At 35.0% G+C, this 13,600-nt stretch overlaps 2 protein-coding genes across 3 annotated transcripts; one reads left to right on the forward strand and one right to left on the reverse strand.

The window, feature by feature from the left end:
• Nucleotides 1–540: 540 nt before the first annotated feature.
• On the forward strand, nt 541–2,394 carry LOC105166302 (protein LYK5-like). The gene has a single exon (XM_011085611.1). It carries the CDS (start codon nt 541–543, stop codon nt 2,392–2,394), a length of 1,854 nt encoding a protein of 617 aa, XP_011083913.1.
• Nucleotides 2,392–11,758, reverse strand: LOC105166190 (protein DA1). 2 transcript variants are annotated; one of them, XM_020695441.2, is made up of 12 exons: nt 11,061–11,758; nt 9,823–10,028; nt 8,799–8,883; nt 8,173–8,362; nt 6,439–6,559; nt 5,443–5,526; nt 4,018–4,137; nt 3,698–3,910; nt 3,482–3,544; nt 3,263–3,378; nt 3,109–3,167; nt 2,392–2,929 (listed from the first exon to the last, which is right to left on the reverse strand). In XM_020695441.2, the coding sequence occupies exons 2-12, from the start codon at nt 9,985–9,987 to the stop codon at nt 2,610–2,612; spliced, it is 1,536 nt and encodes a 511-aa protein (XP_020551100.1). In that variant the 5' UTR covers nt 9,988–10,028; nt 11,061–11,758; the 3' UTR covers nt 2,392–2,609. The 2 variants fall into 2 exon arrangements, with proteins under 2 accessions (XP_020551100.1, XP_011083747.1); XM_011085445.3 differs by having other exon boundaries at nt 9,823–10,038; nt 11,061–11,756.
• Between the last annotated feature and the right edge of the window lie 1,842 nt (nt 11,759–13,600).

Genomic DNA, 13,600 nt, shown 5'->3' on the forward strand with positions numbered 1-13,600 from the left:
AATAATTCTCCCTTCTTTATTCTTGGAATCATGACCCTCTAGAAACACTTGATTGACGGGTACAAATTGATGTTTACTTCACTAATTCAAAATTATTTTATTAATGATGTCTTAATTTAATAATTAAATTAAGATTTCATAATTCAGTTTGAAGATATGAATTCAAGTCCTATCAGCCAATGGATATTTGTCTAATTTTTATATGAATTTATTGTAATTTAATATTTTATAAATTTTAGTTATATTGATCAATTGATTCCACTGTGTATTGCTAAAAACAAATTAAGAATAATTCAGGCGGGGCCACGAATTTCCTGTGTCCAAACTCCAAAAGCAAACCAACAATGGAGCACCCATAAATTATTCTGAGTTTGAATTATTTCCTTCTGCAAATTCTTGACCCGTGACGAATTTGTTAAGCGCATTCTAAATTTATAATCCAAAACGCGTTTACTGCTGTAGCAAATCAACAATTTAAATTCCTAAACCCTCCCTTAATGGAGTAGATCCTCAATACTCTGATAGAGCAACACTATCAACATGAACTGGATGCTGAAAATTCTGACAGTCCTCGTTCTGTTTCCTCCATCCATCAATTCACAGCAAAACTACTCGGGAAATGCTGAGTTAGATTGTAATATCACCGATGGAAGAAAGCCACCGAAGTCGTTTCTGTACACGTGCAACGGTCGGTACACGTCTTGCAGGGCATTTCTGATATTTAGAGCAAGGTTTCCGTACAACACTTCTCCGGTTATTGCAACTCTCACATCCTCAGACGTAGCTGAAATTGAGAAAATCAATAACATTACAAGTTTCACTGTTTTCCCAGAAGGAAGAAAAGTCATTGTTCCCGTGAACTGTTCCTGTTCGGGTCAGTACTACCAAGCCAGCACAACTTACCAGGTTCCTATAGAGCATCAAACCTACTATATAATCGCAAACAGCACGTTCCAGGGATTAACAACCTGCACCTCGCTTATACATGCAAATGAGTATTCAGAGTTCAGTTTGCTGCCTGGAAACAAGTTGCTGATTCCACTCCGGTGTGCATGTCCGACGAGGGGACAAACTGCAGCTGGGACAAAGTTCTTGCTGACTTACTCGATTGGCCTTGGTGATACTCTTTATACTTTGAGTAAACGGTTCAATGTAAGTCTAACCAGTATAAGAGAAGCCAATAGTTTCTCTGATGGTTTTCATATCATTTATCCTTTCACAACAGTCCTGATTCCGCTGCCAAGTGAGCCCTCGAGTTCACATACAGTCAGTCGAAGTGATCACGTGACTACTTCATCATCTTTGCCTGCTCCAGTTGATCGGAGAAGTAGAAGAAATAGAGCTCTATCCATTGCTGGTATAGCTGCAGGGGCTCTTTCTCTGCCGATCTTGTTCGTTTTAGTCCCCATCTATCTGTTTCATAAGAAAAGAAATCAAGTTAGACAGAGTAGATGGAGAAATGCAAAGGTGTATTCTCCACAAGAATTGATTCTTGAGCTTGTGAGATTTGATCGGGCCGTTAAAGTGTTCAAATTCTCTGAAATAAAGAAAGCAACAGGGAATTTTGGAACCAAGAACAGGATAAAGGGCTGTCTATACCGTGGAACTTTCAGAAGAGAGGTTTTGGCAGTTAAGAAGAGTAATGGAAGTGCAGACAGTGAGGTGAAGCTGCTGTATCAGATAAATCACTTGAATATAGTAAAACTTCATGGTTTCTGTGAACATAAAGACAACTTATACCTTGTCTATGAGTACATGGAGAACGGCACCCTCCAGGAATGGCTGAGTAGAGGAGGATCGGAAGGTGAAAAGAGCTGGAACAAGCGGATCCATATTGCACTTGATGTGGCCAACGGACTTCTCTATCTCCACAGCTTCATCAATCCAGCATATGTGCACAATGATATAAGAAGCAGCAACATTCTTCTCAATGGAAATCTGCGAGCAAAGATTGCAAATTTCAGTCTTGCAGTAAAAGCTAACTTCAGTTGCATAACGAGAGTCGTGGGCACTAAAGGATACATGGCACCAGAATGTCTTGAGGCAGGTCCTGTTACACTCAAGGTCGATGTATTTGCCTTTGGAGTGGTGTTGTTGGAGCTGATAACGGACAAATACCCCGTTTTCCTGCAGGATGGCAGGGAAAGACTACTTTCAACAACAGTAGCAGCAATCATGCAAAGCCAGGATGCAGAAACTGAGCTCAGTCACTTCATTGCTCCTGGCCTTCGTGAAAACGGAGGAATAGAGTATGCCGTCCAAGTGGTGAAATTAAGTTTAAGCTGCTTCAGACAAGATCCTGCAGATCGGCCAGACATGGCTGAGGTTGTGTCAACGCTTCTGAAAGTGCAATTTAATATACATAAATCACTGTTGTCAAAGCAAAAGAACTAGAAAATGGACATGAATTTTATTATTTTTCTAAAAGTACATGTAAGGGAACATCCAATATACATGGTTTAAAAATGACTCCCTAGACCTATTCCAAGAACTTTTGTACTGACATACATTTCCTATAGAATGGCCTTAATACTAATACACGAAAGGCCAAGGCTGTAATTTGAGAAGATGAAGAATAAAGGAATATGTCCACAAGTTCAGCAACAAATTCAGTAAGGAAAATTTCCTGTCTCCCGAATGTGATCTAGGGTCCTCTGTAAGCCAAACTTTAGCACTGCCTGGTTACCAGCTCTGAAACCATTTCCATATACCATGGACGTATCTGTTGCAATCTGGTGTTTAAAGAAGATGCTGAGTTTCTTCTCAAAGGGAGATCTTGCTCCTTGCCTTGATGATGGGAAAGCAGAGGAAGAGGATGAGGTTGATGCATTGTTACTATCGGACATGTATAGGATCTGAGATTCCAACCACATACTAGCAAGGACCTGACAGATGCCTTCTTCAACATCTTGTCTAAGAGTTCGATAACCTTCAGAAAATGAACATATTATCAAGTGGGGAAAAAGAAAGGTAGATCGGCAGAGAAGGGGGGAAGATGAGGGTGAAGAAGAATAAAAAGAGCATATGAGAATTCACATGCTGGTTTGTCACTCTCTAGGAAAAGATATGAGAAAGAAATGAATCAAGAGAGGTTGTGAGAACAAGTACCATTAAGTCGCAGCCAAGCATGCATCATCTCATGCGCCAATATCGATCCAGTCAGTAACCTGAATGCATTAAACAATCAGGATCGGGATTATGGAGTCAAAACTAAAACTAAGATAAACTTCCAATGAGCGCATACTAACAAAAAAAAATGTACCTCGGAAGACCATATAAAATGAGTATTGCAGTCACTTCACAATGGCGAGTTAATTTATAAGGCTCCGTTCTCATGGCCATTACTCGATTTCCTCCTGTCCTTGGTCGCCTCAATATCTGGTGATCCAGAAGGTGAATAAGAGTATTAAATTAAGCCAAAATCACACACTGCAACTTCCAGAAGAGAGGAGACAGGAAAATGAAAAATGGTAGCCCTTACAGTGCTGACTGTTTGTTCCTCAGAGAGACAGAGACCTCGAGTTTCAGGCATGTGATGATGCCCCTGGCAAGAAAAGACCGAAAATCAAAGTAAATACTGCCCTTCCCATATAATCCCTCATAATCCATTCACAAGAAGAAAACTACAAAGAGACAACATCCACATTCCTGCAAATAATGTCATGCTTTTATTCATTGAACTAGAAAAACTTCTTACATGTCTCTCTCCATCCATTGCTTCATTTAGTGCCTGCCTCTCAACCAAAAGTAAAGGAACTTGCTGTGTCACTTTCATATTTAGCCCTTCAAAAAACTCTTGTATATCAAGAAAAAGGGGCTGACAGTCATCAGTATCCATTATTGCTGAATCCAGGCACTCCAAACAGAGCTTTCGACCATCATTAAGGGCAGCAAATCTTGCATCCCATGACTGGAACAAGCAAAACATCCAAATCAACTAACAGTATAAAGAAAATTTATTTAGGTTTGCTGAACAAAACTTAGGCTTGCAGAGATCAGCAGTTGGCACCAACTAACCTCCATCCGCTCACAACTACAGCATCGTGGAGTTCCATCATGCTCATGACTTGGACAGTATTTCTGGGACCAAAAAGGATGTGCCCTATATTCAATAAGACCAGCTGCATTTGTCGGGATCTGTTGAGTGCAGGTAGACAGAAATATTAAACCTTCTCAAAGGAACGAGATAGAGAAACAAGTATTTTCACTCAGAAAGAAGTAAACAGATGGAAAAGATACAATATAAAATGATAAGAACTGATCTACGGGTAGAGGATTCACAGATTAAGAAGGCACTGGAACTCAAAGTAATAGGCTATCATATTCACATATTCAAGAAGGCATAGCATTCAGCATATTAGGTTAACACATTAGCCTCAATTTAATCCCAAAAGTCATCAATTCGAAAATACAGCTCTTATTAGTACATGGTTAAGAGTATACTTTTTCATCCTTTTTCAATTTTTAGAGCTATTAATTTAGGAAGTCCGTCTATTCACCAAATATCCAGCATAACTAAAAAGGGCATTGTCCAACTAATGTTACCTCAATCCACAAACTTGGTAATCACTGACAACCATCCCACACAGCCCTCAAGCAGGGGCATCTCCCACACCATTGGTTCATATCACTATATCCTGATTGATGTTTCTCTTTTTTCAAATGGATTCTAAACCGAAAGTAGTAATAGAAGTATTTAAATTGACTGGGTTAAACAGATCTTCAACAGGAACAAAATTTTAAATGCATAAATTACATATTTAGTTTAAACAAATGCAAAAGAGAAAGAATGCAATGAATATAGATTGTGAATGCAAAAAATTCATTCCTCGACTTACCAAATTGGTTTATGACGTGTGCATTTGATTCGTTTTCATCCGGTACTTCGTTTCTATCCTATCCCTATCCCCAAGTGAACATATTCCTGTGCACCAAAGCACCATTTTTATGTATTTTTCATATCACTACTTGGTATTAAAACTTCCATGTTTTTAAATGCTAGGGGAAAATTCCCTCATTTATCAACAATAATTACAAGGTCTACACTTTTCCCGCACTCCAAGACATGTTGTGCTACCTACCAAGTTAACCCAGTATCTTGATTTTGGCAGTATTTCAAAGATTAAGGGGATCCCTTTAAACTATCTTCATGTTTGAAATAAAGATTTATTTGTTCTTTTAAATTATGTACTTTGCTAGTTTTTTCTTGACTATGTGAAACCAATCACCAAATCATTTCAACCTCTAAAACTGGTAAAACAATATCTTCATTTAGTGGCTAAAAATGCATTGATATTCGAAATTATGGATTGTGGCTCCCATATGCCACATTACAAATTGGTGAAGATGTGAAATTTGAGCCTTGTAATGAGGAGAATAAGAGGTTGTAAAAGATAACCTTTAGAGACTACGACTTTGATTTCCATCGCATAAAATACTTACAAAGTGATTGCAGATATCACATTTTGGATGATATGACTCCTTGTAGCATGCTTTATGATATGGGTAGCTCCCAGACATTGAAAACTGCAGCAAGTAGATGCCTATTTAGATCCATATCCATTCATAGCACACATTAAGTATACAGAAATTAGCAAATTTGCAGCAAATCTCGAGGATTCAACAGAGACACTGTATATTTTCAGGATTTACTTACTTACCAAAAAGGAGTTGATCAGAGTTAATCTAATATCTAGTTTGTTATGTGTAAACACTATAATATAGCAAATGTCTAAACTATCAGTAACTTCAATTACTTCAGTTTAAGTTGTTGGTGCAGGAACTGAAACACAAATTACTTAAAAAAAATTATATATCAAAAAGAAATTATAGTAAGTTTGTCCTAGTACTATACAGAAAAGATAACATAACAAGGAATCTGTTTTCCAGTTAACTATAGAAAAGTTAAAATTTTTAAGGCATCTAATAAATTAGTTTCGTTAGAACTGAATTATCATCAAAAATTTCTTAAATATTAAGGTACATACTTTGCTTACTCTACTTAGATCAGTCAAAATAATTAAATTAAACATATCTCTATGCATTATTTTCAAATTAAGCCACAAGTTTAAAACCATTTCTCAGCAAAATGATGCTAGCATACACATCAAACCATGAAATTCGTTCAATCATGCAGAGACTTCAGATTAGAAAAATAGATGGCACAAATAGTCACTAGAACACCAGTACAAATTAACAATGGATAAGCTCTCTAGAGTATGTTTAGGAAAAAAGTATTATTTTAGTTCGCTAAGTATGCCTCATTTTAATTTTAGTCCGATAACTATGTCCATTTTTGTTTAGGTCCAGTAACTTACGAAATTGCTTACTTTTAGTCCTCTGGCAGATTTTCGAACAATTTTACCCCTATGAGTGCATATAAACTAAAACTGTCTTTCAAAAGTTGCATAGGTGGTTGGCAACTGAGAATTATAGTACCTCATAGTCTGATATTGGTTGGCTGCATCCATGGCATCTAAAACATTCTGGATGCCAGACAGCACTCATACAACTCAAAAATCTACCATGGCCAATTTCAGTGTTGCAACCAGCACAAATCCTAGAACGGAAAATGCAAAAGACATTAGGATTATGAAACCCAGTTACATATCAAGGAAGTATAGGTAATTGTCTTAAAATTGTATCATACTCATAAAAATTGGAAATTCAGAATCAACATGGAAAGTAAACAGATGGCTTCTAAGCAAACAGAACAGCACTAGGCAGCATCTTGCCAAATACTCAGTATGGAGTTTCAGACCAGAAGAATGATTTCATTGAAACAAAACTACGTATTTATTAACTACTGACTCAGTAGGAGACATGTTCTGGATCTTCGCCAACTAGAATTTTAACAAAAAAATTCATTCCTAAAATCCTAGTTGGTAGTTGTATTAAAATCTTATTTATAGCTAGATTTTAGTAGATGCTAAATTATACTTCCCATCCCATTATTTCAGGCGCAGTACGACTCAACAAGGAGTTTTAGATAAGAGTTGAAAAGGTGTGTTTCACTCTAGCGCCCTTAAAAGTAGTGGTTGAGATTTAGTAGTGTCTTATTATTACTTGAACTGAAAACGACAATCTTAAGAATTTTTTTTAAGTCTAAGGAAATTGGGTTTTATTCTGGAACATCCAAGAAAAAAATAAAGCAATAAATTTTGCAACATGGGGAGCATATAAAGGAGCATGGCAGTGGGTCAGGTATAGGACAGTTTTGTTAAAACCGGGACCTGTCCCTCTAAGATTTTTATGGACTAACCCACTTCATAATTTTAAAATTAAGAATATTTAAAAATTCTAAATTTTAAAAGATAATATCACCAAAACTTTCTAATATTAGAAAATAATATCTCTAACAAAACTACAAAAACAAATTTATATGTATATATTTTAGTTTTTGAAACATTAACATTACAAATATACTTATCATTCATATATTTTAAAAGTTTAAACTATATTTGTTAAATTTTAAGAGCATTGTATCGCTATTTTATATGCGTGTATATATATTGTACAAGTATTTATCGATATATATATATATAACATCAAGAGCCATATATAATAAATTTTAAAAATGGGTAACAATTTAATCCAGTTGGTTCTAAGTCAGGCACTCAGGCTACGTCCAAACATTAAAACTCAAGATCAACCCCAAAACCCATTTATATATTTTCAGAACCCGTCCCAAGCGTGGTGGGTTCAGCGCCGCCGGCACCCCCCCCCCCCCCCAAAATAAGGCCACAGTATAAAGGAAAATTATCAATCCAAAAAAGGTGCCTAGGATAAACAAATGGATAGATATAGAAAAGCATACAAGGATTGGAAATACAAGATTTAAGGAGGGATAATAAATGTAGATATGAAGCCAACTTCTGCACAAGATGACCAGTGACAGTCCTGCTCTTTACGAACTTAAGAAAACCATGATATGGAATCATGCTTCCTCGTGTTGCATAAAATAAATCAGAAGATTAGCAGAACAGATAAAATAATGCAGCAACTAGAAAGCAAAGGTTCTGGAAAACATTGAAGAATGTAGGCATAAAATCTTCCAGTGGAAAAGCAAAGTCAATATTGGAACTCAAAACATTTTTAGCAAAATATCATCATCAAGTCAAAAGGAGACATGATTATACAAGAAGTCCAGTAATCATCAAGAGTATCATGTACCTGAGGCTTGTTGAATACGGGAAAGGTATAGGTTGGTAAAAGCTGTCACTTCCATATCCATAACCATTTCCATATCCATTTCCAATAGCACTGTCATTTCGACTCCCTGAGTCTGGTGGGGACTCAACGTTCAAACTCTCCTGAAGTGCCCTAGCAAGTTGTTCATCTTCTTCCAGTTGTGGTTCACTATCTATCCATACACAAAGTTACTCAATAGTGAACTGGTATATATATAACAAAATGACAAAAAACTTGCTGAGGAGAAGAAAGTAACGAGGATATAAGACTCAGCTAGAATTTCAACTAGTCACCGTATGCAAACAGATTTTAACTAATTGTATATATCAAGAAAAAACAGCTCTTAGTATAGCCACAGTTGAAAAGTTATCTGAAAACTCAATTATACAAGGGCCAAAAAGTTGTATGGAAAACTATTCCAAAAGGTAAATAGATAAATTTCTTAGATGTAGCTAAAAGATAAACTTTGCAAATGAACATTTGTTAAATCCATATATACAATTTGTGAAAGACATTAGGATTTCATGCGTATGTATCACCCAGGCCCCTAATAAATTATAGTTCCAAGACTAATTATTAAATTATATAACCATGTTCCAAGAACTCACCAATCACAGTATTTCCTCTCTGTTCTTCTTCTGCAAGAGATAATGCAATAGCACGGTCTATTTCTTCAAGCTCTGACCATGAATCCTATACCATTGTTCATCCACGAATAAGCTTTTCAGAGAAAAGAAATCTAGCAAAGAAATGAAATAATCAATTGTAGAAGAATCATCAGCATCCTCTCAGCCTATTCAATTAAAATGCCACTTTATAAGACCTGTAACCATTCTGCACATACGTGCCTGAATTGAGCAGAGCTCAGATATCTGCAATATCCTTAAGCTGATTATATACTCTATAAAATTCTCTGCCCCACCGCAGTGTGAGCACATCCTCCAAGCAGATTAATGGCACTATATATCTGTTAATCCAAGAAAACCCCATCTCCTTACAACGGGAACTAAGATATCCCCAGGCAAATATACCATATTCATTCTGGCACTTGTTTATAGGTGCATCTTTAAGCATTTATGTAGATATAAGCATATTGGGTAATGACTAACTGTACATCACAAGTATTTTGATATCCTGGGGCACTAACGTGTGTGATGTAGACATCAGTTGTCATTTCATTTCAGATGGCATAGTTGTAAGAAGAGAAAACCAGTCTAACTTAAAAACAGGCGGTCCAAGTTAACATGAATTCTGGACATGATGCTTACAAGTCAAAAAGTTAAGGCAGGACGAAGCAAATAGTAAGTTCTTTCCTGAAATAATGCCCAACTCTCTCAGACTGATTACTGAATAAGCCAATTAGTTATATGAAATCAAGTCTACTTCTCCAATCTTGACTTAATTTAAATGTTGCAAATATCAGGCTGCATGTTTTGCAACATTGACTTGGAATCTTGGAAATGAGATCTCAAACAAGTACATTTGAATTCCAAAAATCACATTGTACTGAAGTCTACAATCAGGATTCAGGAAATATGATACAGAAAAGAAAATCAGAAGACGTCTAATGAGGTTAAAACACGATTCGAGCAATCTAATGCAGGATGAACAAAGTAACCAGTAACTACTTACCCACGAAGTAGATGGATGATTTTCCACTGTATCTGCAGAAGGAAGATTTTCCACAGTATCTGCAGATGGATGATTTTCCACTGTATCTGCCCCATATCTCCAGTCATACCGCCCCTCTGAAAGTTTATCGTTTGAACCCTTGAAAATTTTACTAAGCCAGCCCATTAGAAGGAATGCAGTTGGTGCATGGTCAATGAAGCCTTAACCTGCACCAAACTATTCAATAAAGCTTTAGAAGCATGATACAAAGTTTTGAAAGATGCGAAGAGGGAAGCAGGGAAAGAAAGATAGGTAGATACAAACAGAAGAGAAGGAGGTGCTAATCCTCTCTATTTCAAATATAGACCGAACACTTGATTTTACAGGTTTTCTTCCCATTTAAGAATAACCAACTTGATACTAAACGCAAGTCTAACAAGTTTCTGCCTAAGTCCATGTAGTGTTCATTCTTGAACAAAATCTAATGATAGGGGCAATTTCTCCTTTTGAAGATGTGGTTTCATGTCCTCTAATCCTCTAAGCTATAGCAAATATGTAAATAGAGCAACAACATATTTTCAAAAATGCTTTAACTGAATTATCTTCTACAAATAAGACCTCTTCGAGTTATATTGACAAGATCAACAATTTCAGCAACAGAAGTTAACCAGCCTATGCTTTTATAGGAAGCTTATGCTTAACAACCTTTCACGTCCCTATTCTCTTAACAGCCTAAGTTCACATCTTCATTTGCTTCTTAGATATTCCAACAAAATGGATCATCCAATTTGAAGCCTGTAACCTAAATATGGTAGGATAGAATACGTCAGAACATTACTACATCGAATATACAGAATGTAGCATCCCATAATCAAGCAAACTTCATATCTAGCACCACAAGTCCTAGTGCAAATCGCAGCCTAACAGAAACAGCAAACTGGACGCAGCATAACCACAAACGACTGCATTGATTTCACAAGTTAACCACATAAAAATAGGGCAGAGCTAAGAAATTTGCAAAAGGTTTACAAACCATAACACAACTCAGCAGCAATCATTAATCTAAGAACCCAAATGCTTCAAATACCCAACAATTCAGAACTCCTTAAACCAAAGGGACAAATGTCTTTCTAATTGGCAGTCCATCAAATTCAAAAGCATGATGGCTTCAGGTCAATTGCTTTCTAAATTCAAGACAATTAGGCATCCCCTGTTTTAACTACAGACAGAAGAAATCATACATTGGAATAGTGGCTCACCTCAATATAGACCCCCAGAATCCACACGGATGATGGAAACAAAAGGCACTCAGATCATAAAAGGAGAACAAATTTGCGGAAAAGCCACAACACCAAGAACAGTTTAAAGTCACGGAAGAAACCCTTTAATGCTTTCAACCCAAAAAAGAATCTCCGGAGCAGAAATCAGAGATAAAAATTCAATAAAAATCAAGAATTTTTTCCTCCTCAATCTCCCCTCAAAAAGAAAACAAAAAGAAAAAAACTCGCAAACAAGATGATGAACGCACAGAAATCTCTATTTCCAAATAGCCCACCAAGAATCCAAAAACATATCTTGTGGGGAATTCTTACATACCAAGAATACTCATTAAATGCATGATTTTCAAAGTCAAATAGAGACAACACATATTCTATATAACATATGCGCAAAATCAAACCCCCAAACACGTTTGACTAAGAAACATCAAACGCAGTTGGGCATTTTTCTTGAGTGGTTGGAATTGGAATGGTTAGAGGCACAACAAGAATGTGAATATATATGTCACGTGGGTCTGTTTTTTCCCTTTCCTCTTTTTTCTTTTTTGCAAAAGGACACGCCAAAAGCTTACGCGAAGAAAACACCAGCAGAGACAGAGAGAGAGAGAGAGAAAAGAAAAAGAAATCCAAGAAAAAAAAAAAAAAAAAGGTTTGCTCTTTCGAAATTGTGGGGATGGATGGAACTGGAATACGAATATTTGATAGTGGAGGACCGAATCACCAACGCAATAAAGAAAAGCCCCCTCTTGTCTCCAAAACAATTTAAGACATGTTTGTAATATTTTCTATTTTTGTAATGAAAATAAATTGTGTATAGTTCATTAAATTCACCGCATCCAATCGAATCAAAAGATTTAGTTTATTCAGTATAATTTTATATTTGGTATGAATATATCATATGTATTAAATACCTTTCTTTTTCAAAAAAAATTATGTTATATATATTATAGTTATACATATAGTAAATAAAAAAATTATATATAAATATATAAGATATCCTTAAAAAAGTCGGTTAATTCAGTTAAAAAATCAAATCAATTTGAATTTTGTTTGTTTTTTACCAAATTGAATAGGACAACTCAGTTCGATATTTGGTAAATAATTTTTGCGGTTTGGTTTGGTTCGGTTCGATTTTACCGAATGAACACCCTTATGTGAAATAAGTACAGAAAAAATTATGAGTTAACAATAGTTTCCAAAACAAAAGTTAGAATGCAAAATTTTGAAGTTGGAATATTCGAAATCAGTTTAATATTTATAATTTTAATAATAAGTTGCAAAAGTCAGCAGGAAGCTGCTTATAATTTTTGCCTTAAATAAATACAAATACTTTAATGACAACTTAATTTTTGAGTGAATAAGTCAAATTGATATTCTGTTCGTAAATATAATTTTTTATATTATTTGACTCTTTTTTTAATGCTTACTTTCGAAAGTAACTTTTCGTATAATTTCTTATATCGTTTGACTCATTTTCAATTATATTAAACTACAAAACTATATACAAATAGTTTTTTTTTTAAATTAATTCAATTATTTTATAAGAAATTATGCAACCAACTGATCAAACTAAACCTTATTATAACTATGCGTCAAAGAGCACTCAGCCCATTTACATAACTTAGTTTTTTATTATATTTATTTGATTAAATAAAAGAATAAAAAATAAAATGAATAGTTAATCAAGACAAAATGAATTAATATTATATATGCATGAATAAAAATTATTCAGCGTGTTAATTAATTAAAAAAATGAATATATTGTGAATACGTAAATGTGCTTAAAGATACTTTTTATTAATAAATATTACGTCAACAAAAATAATTACTCTAAAGTTTTCACTCTTAATAAATAGTATAAATAAGGATTAAAGGTAATTTTCGTCCCCTAACTTCAAATCATTCTTGTTTTAGTACCCTAAGTTACTAGAGTTCCATTTTAGTCCCGTAAAACTGAAAAAATCTAAATTTTGGTACAAATTTGATCCGAAAGTTGAGTCACTCGCCGGAAAAAGTCACATGCCAGGCATGTGACTTTTTAAATTGGGGTTTGCATTGTGATTGACCATCCTAAAAGGCTTAAAGGCAATTTTCATCCCCTAACTTCAGGCCATTCTCATTTTAGTCCCCTAACTTCAAGTCATGTCTTCACCACATTATTTTTTTCAGCCAATCACAATGCAAGCCCCAATTTAAAAAATCACATGCCTGGCATGTGACTTTTTTCGGCGAGTGGCTCAACTTTCCGACCAAATTTGTACCAAAATTGATATTTTTTCAGTTTTACGGGACCAAAATGAAACTCGAGTAACTTAGGGTACTAAAACGAGAATGGCTTGAAATTAGGGCGAAAATTGTCTTTAAGCCGTATAAATAAATAGTCTAACAAGATTTTGCATTGGAAGTACATGTTCATTGGATCTTTGTCCACTGTTTATTTTAAATGTAAGTTATTTTTAGTTACTAAATAGTAATTATTATTATTATTATTATTATTATTACAATAATTAATCATTTATAGT

This window comes from Sesamum indicum, linkage group LG7 (genome assembly GCF_026168435.1).
Source record: "Sesamum indicum cultivar Baizhima isolate 11 linkage group LG7, ASM2616843v1, whole genome shotgun sequence".
In the NCBI taxonomy this organism is placed as follows: Eukaryota; Viridiplantae; Streptophyta; class Magnoliopsida; order Lamiales; family Pedaliaceae; genus Sesamum; species Sesamum indicum.

Coding starts and splice junctions, on each gene's coding strand:
- LOC105166302 (XM_011085611.1), top strand. CDS start 541: ATGAACTGGATGCTGAAAATTCTGACAGTCCTCGTTCTGTTTCCTCCA.
- LOC105166190 (XM_020695441.2), bottom strand. CDS start 9,987: ATGGGCTGGCTTAGTAAAATTTTCAAGGGTTCAAACGATAAACTTTCA. Junction 5,527..6,438: donor AACCAATATCAGACTATGAG/GTACTATAATTC, acceptor TACTTGCTGCAG/TTTTCAATGTCTGGGAGCTA. Junction 3,379..3,481: donor AGGAACAAACAGTCAGCACT/GTAAGGGCTACC, acceptor CTGGATCACCAG/ATATTGAGGCGACCAAGGAC.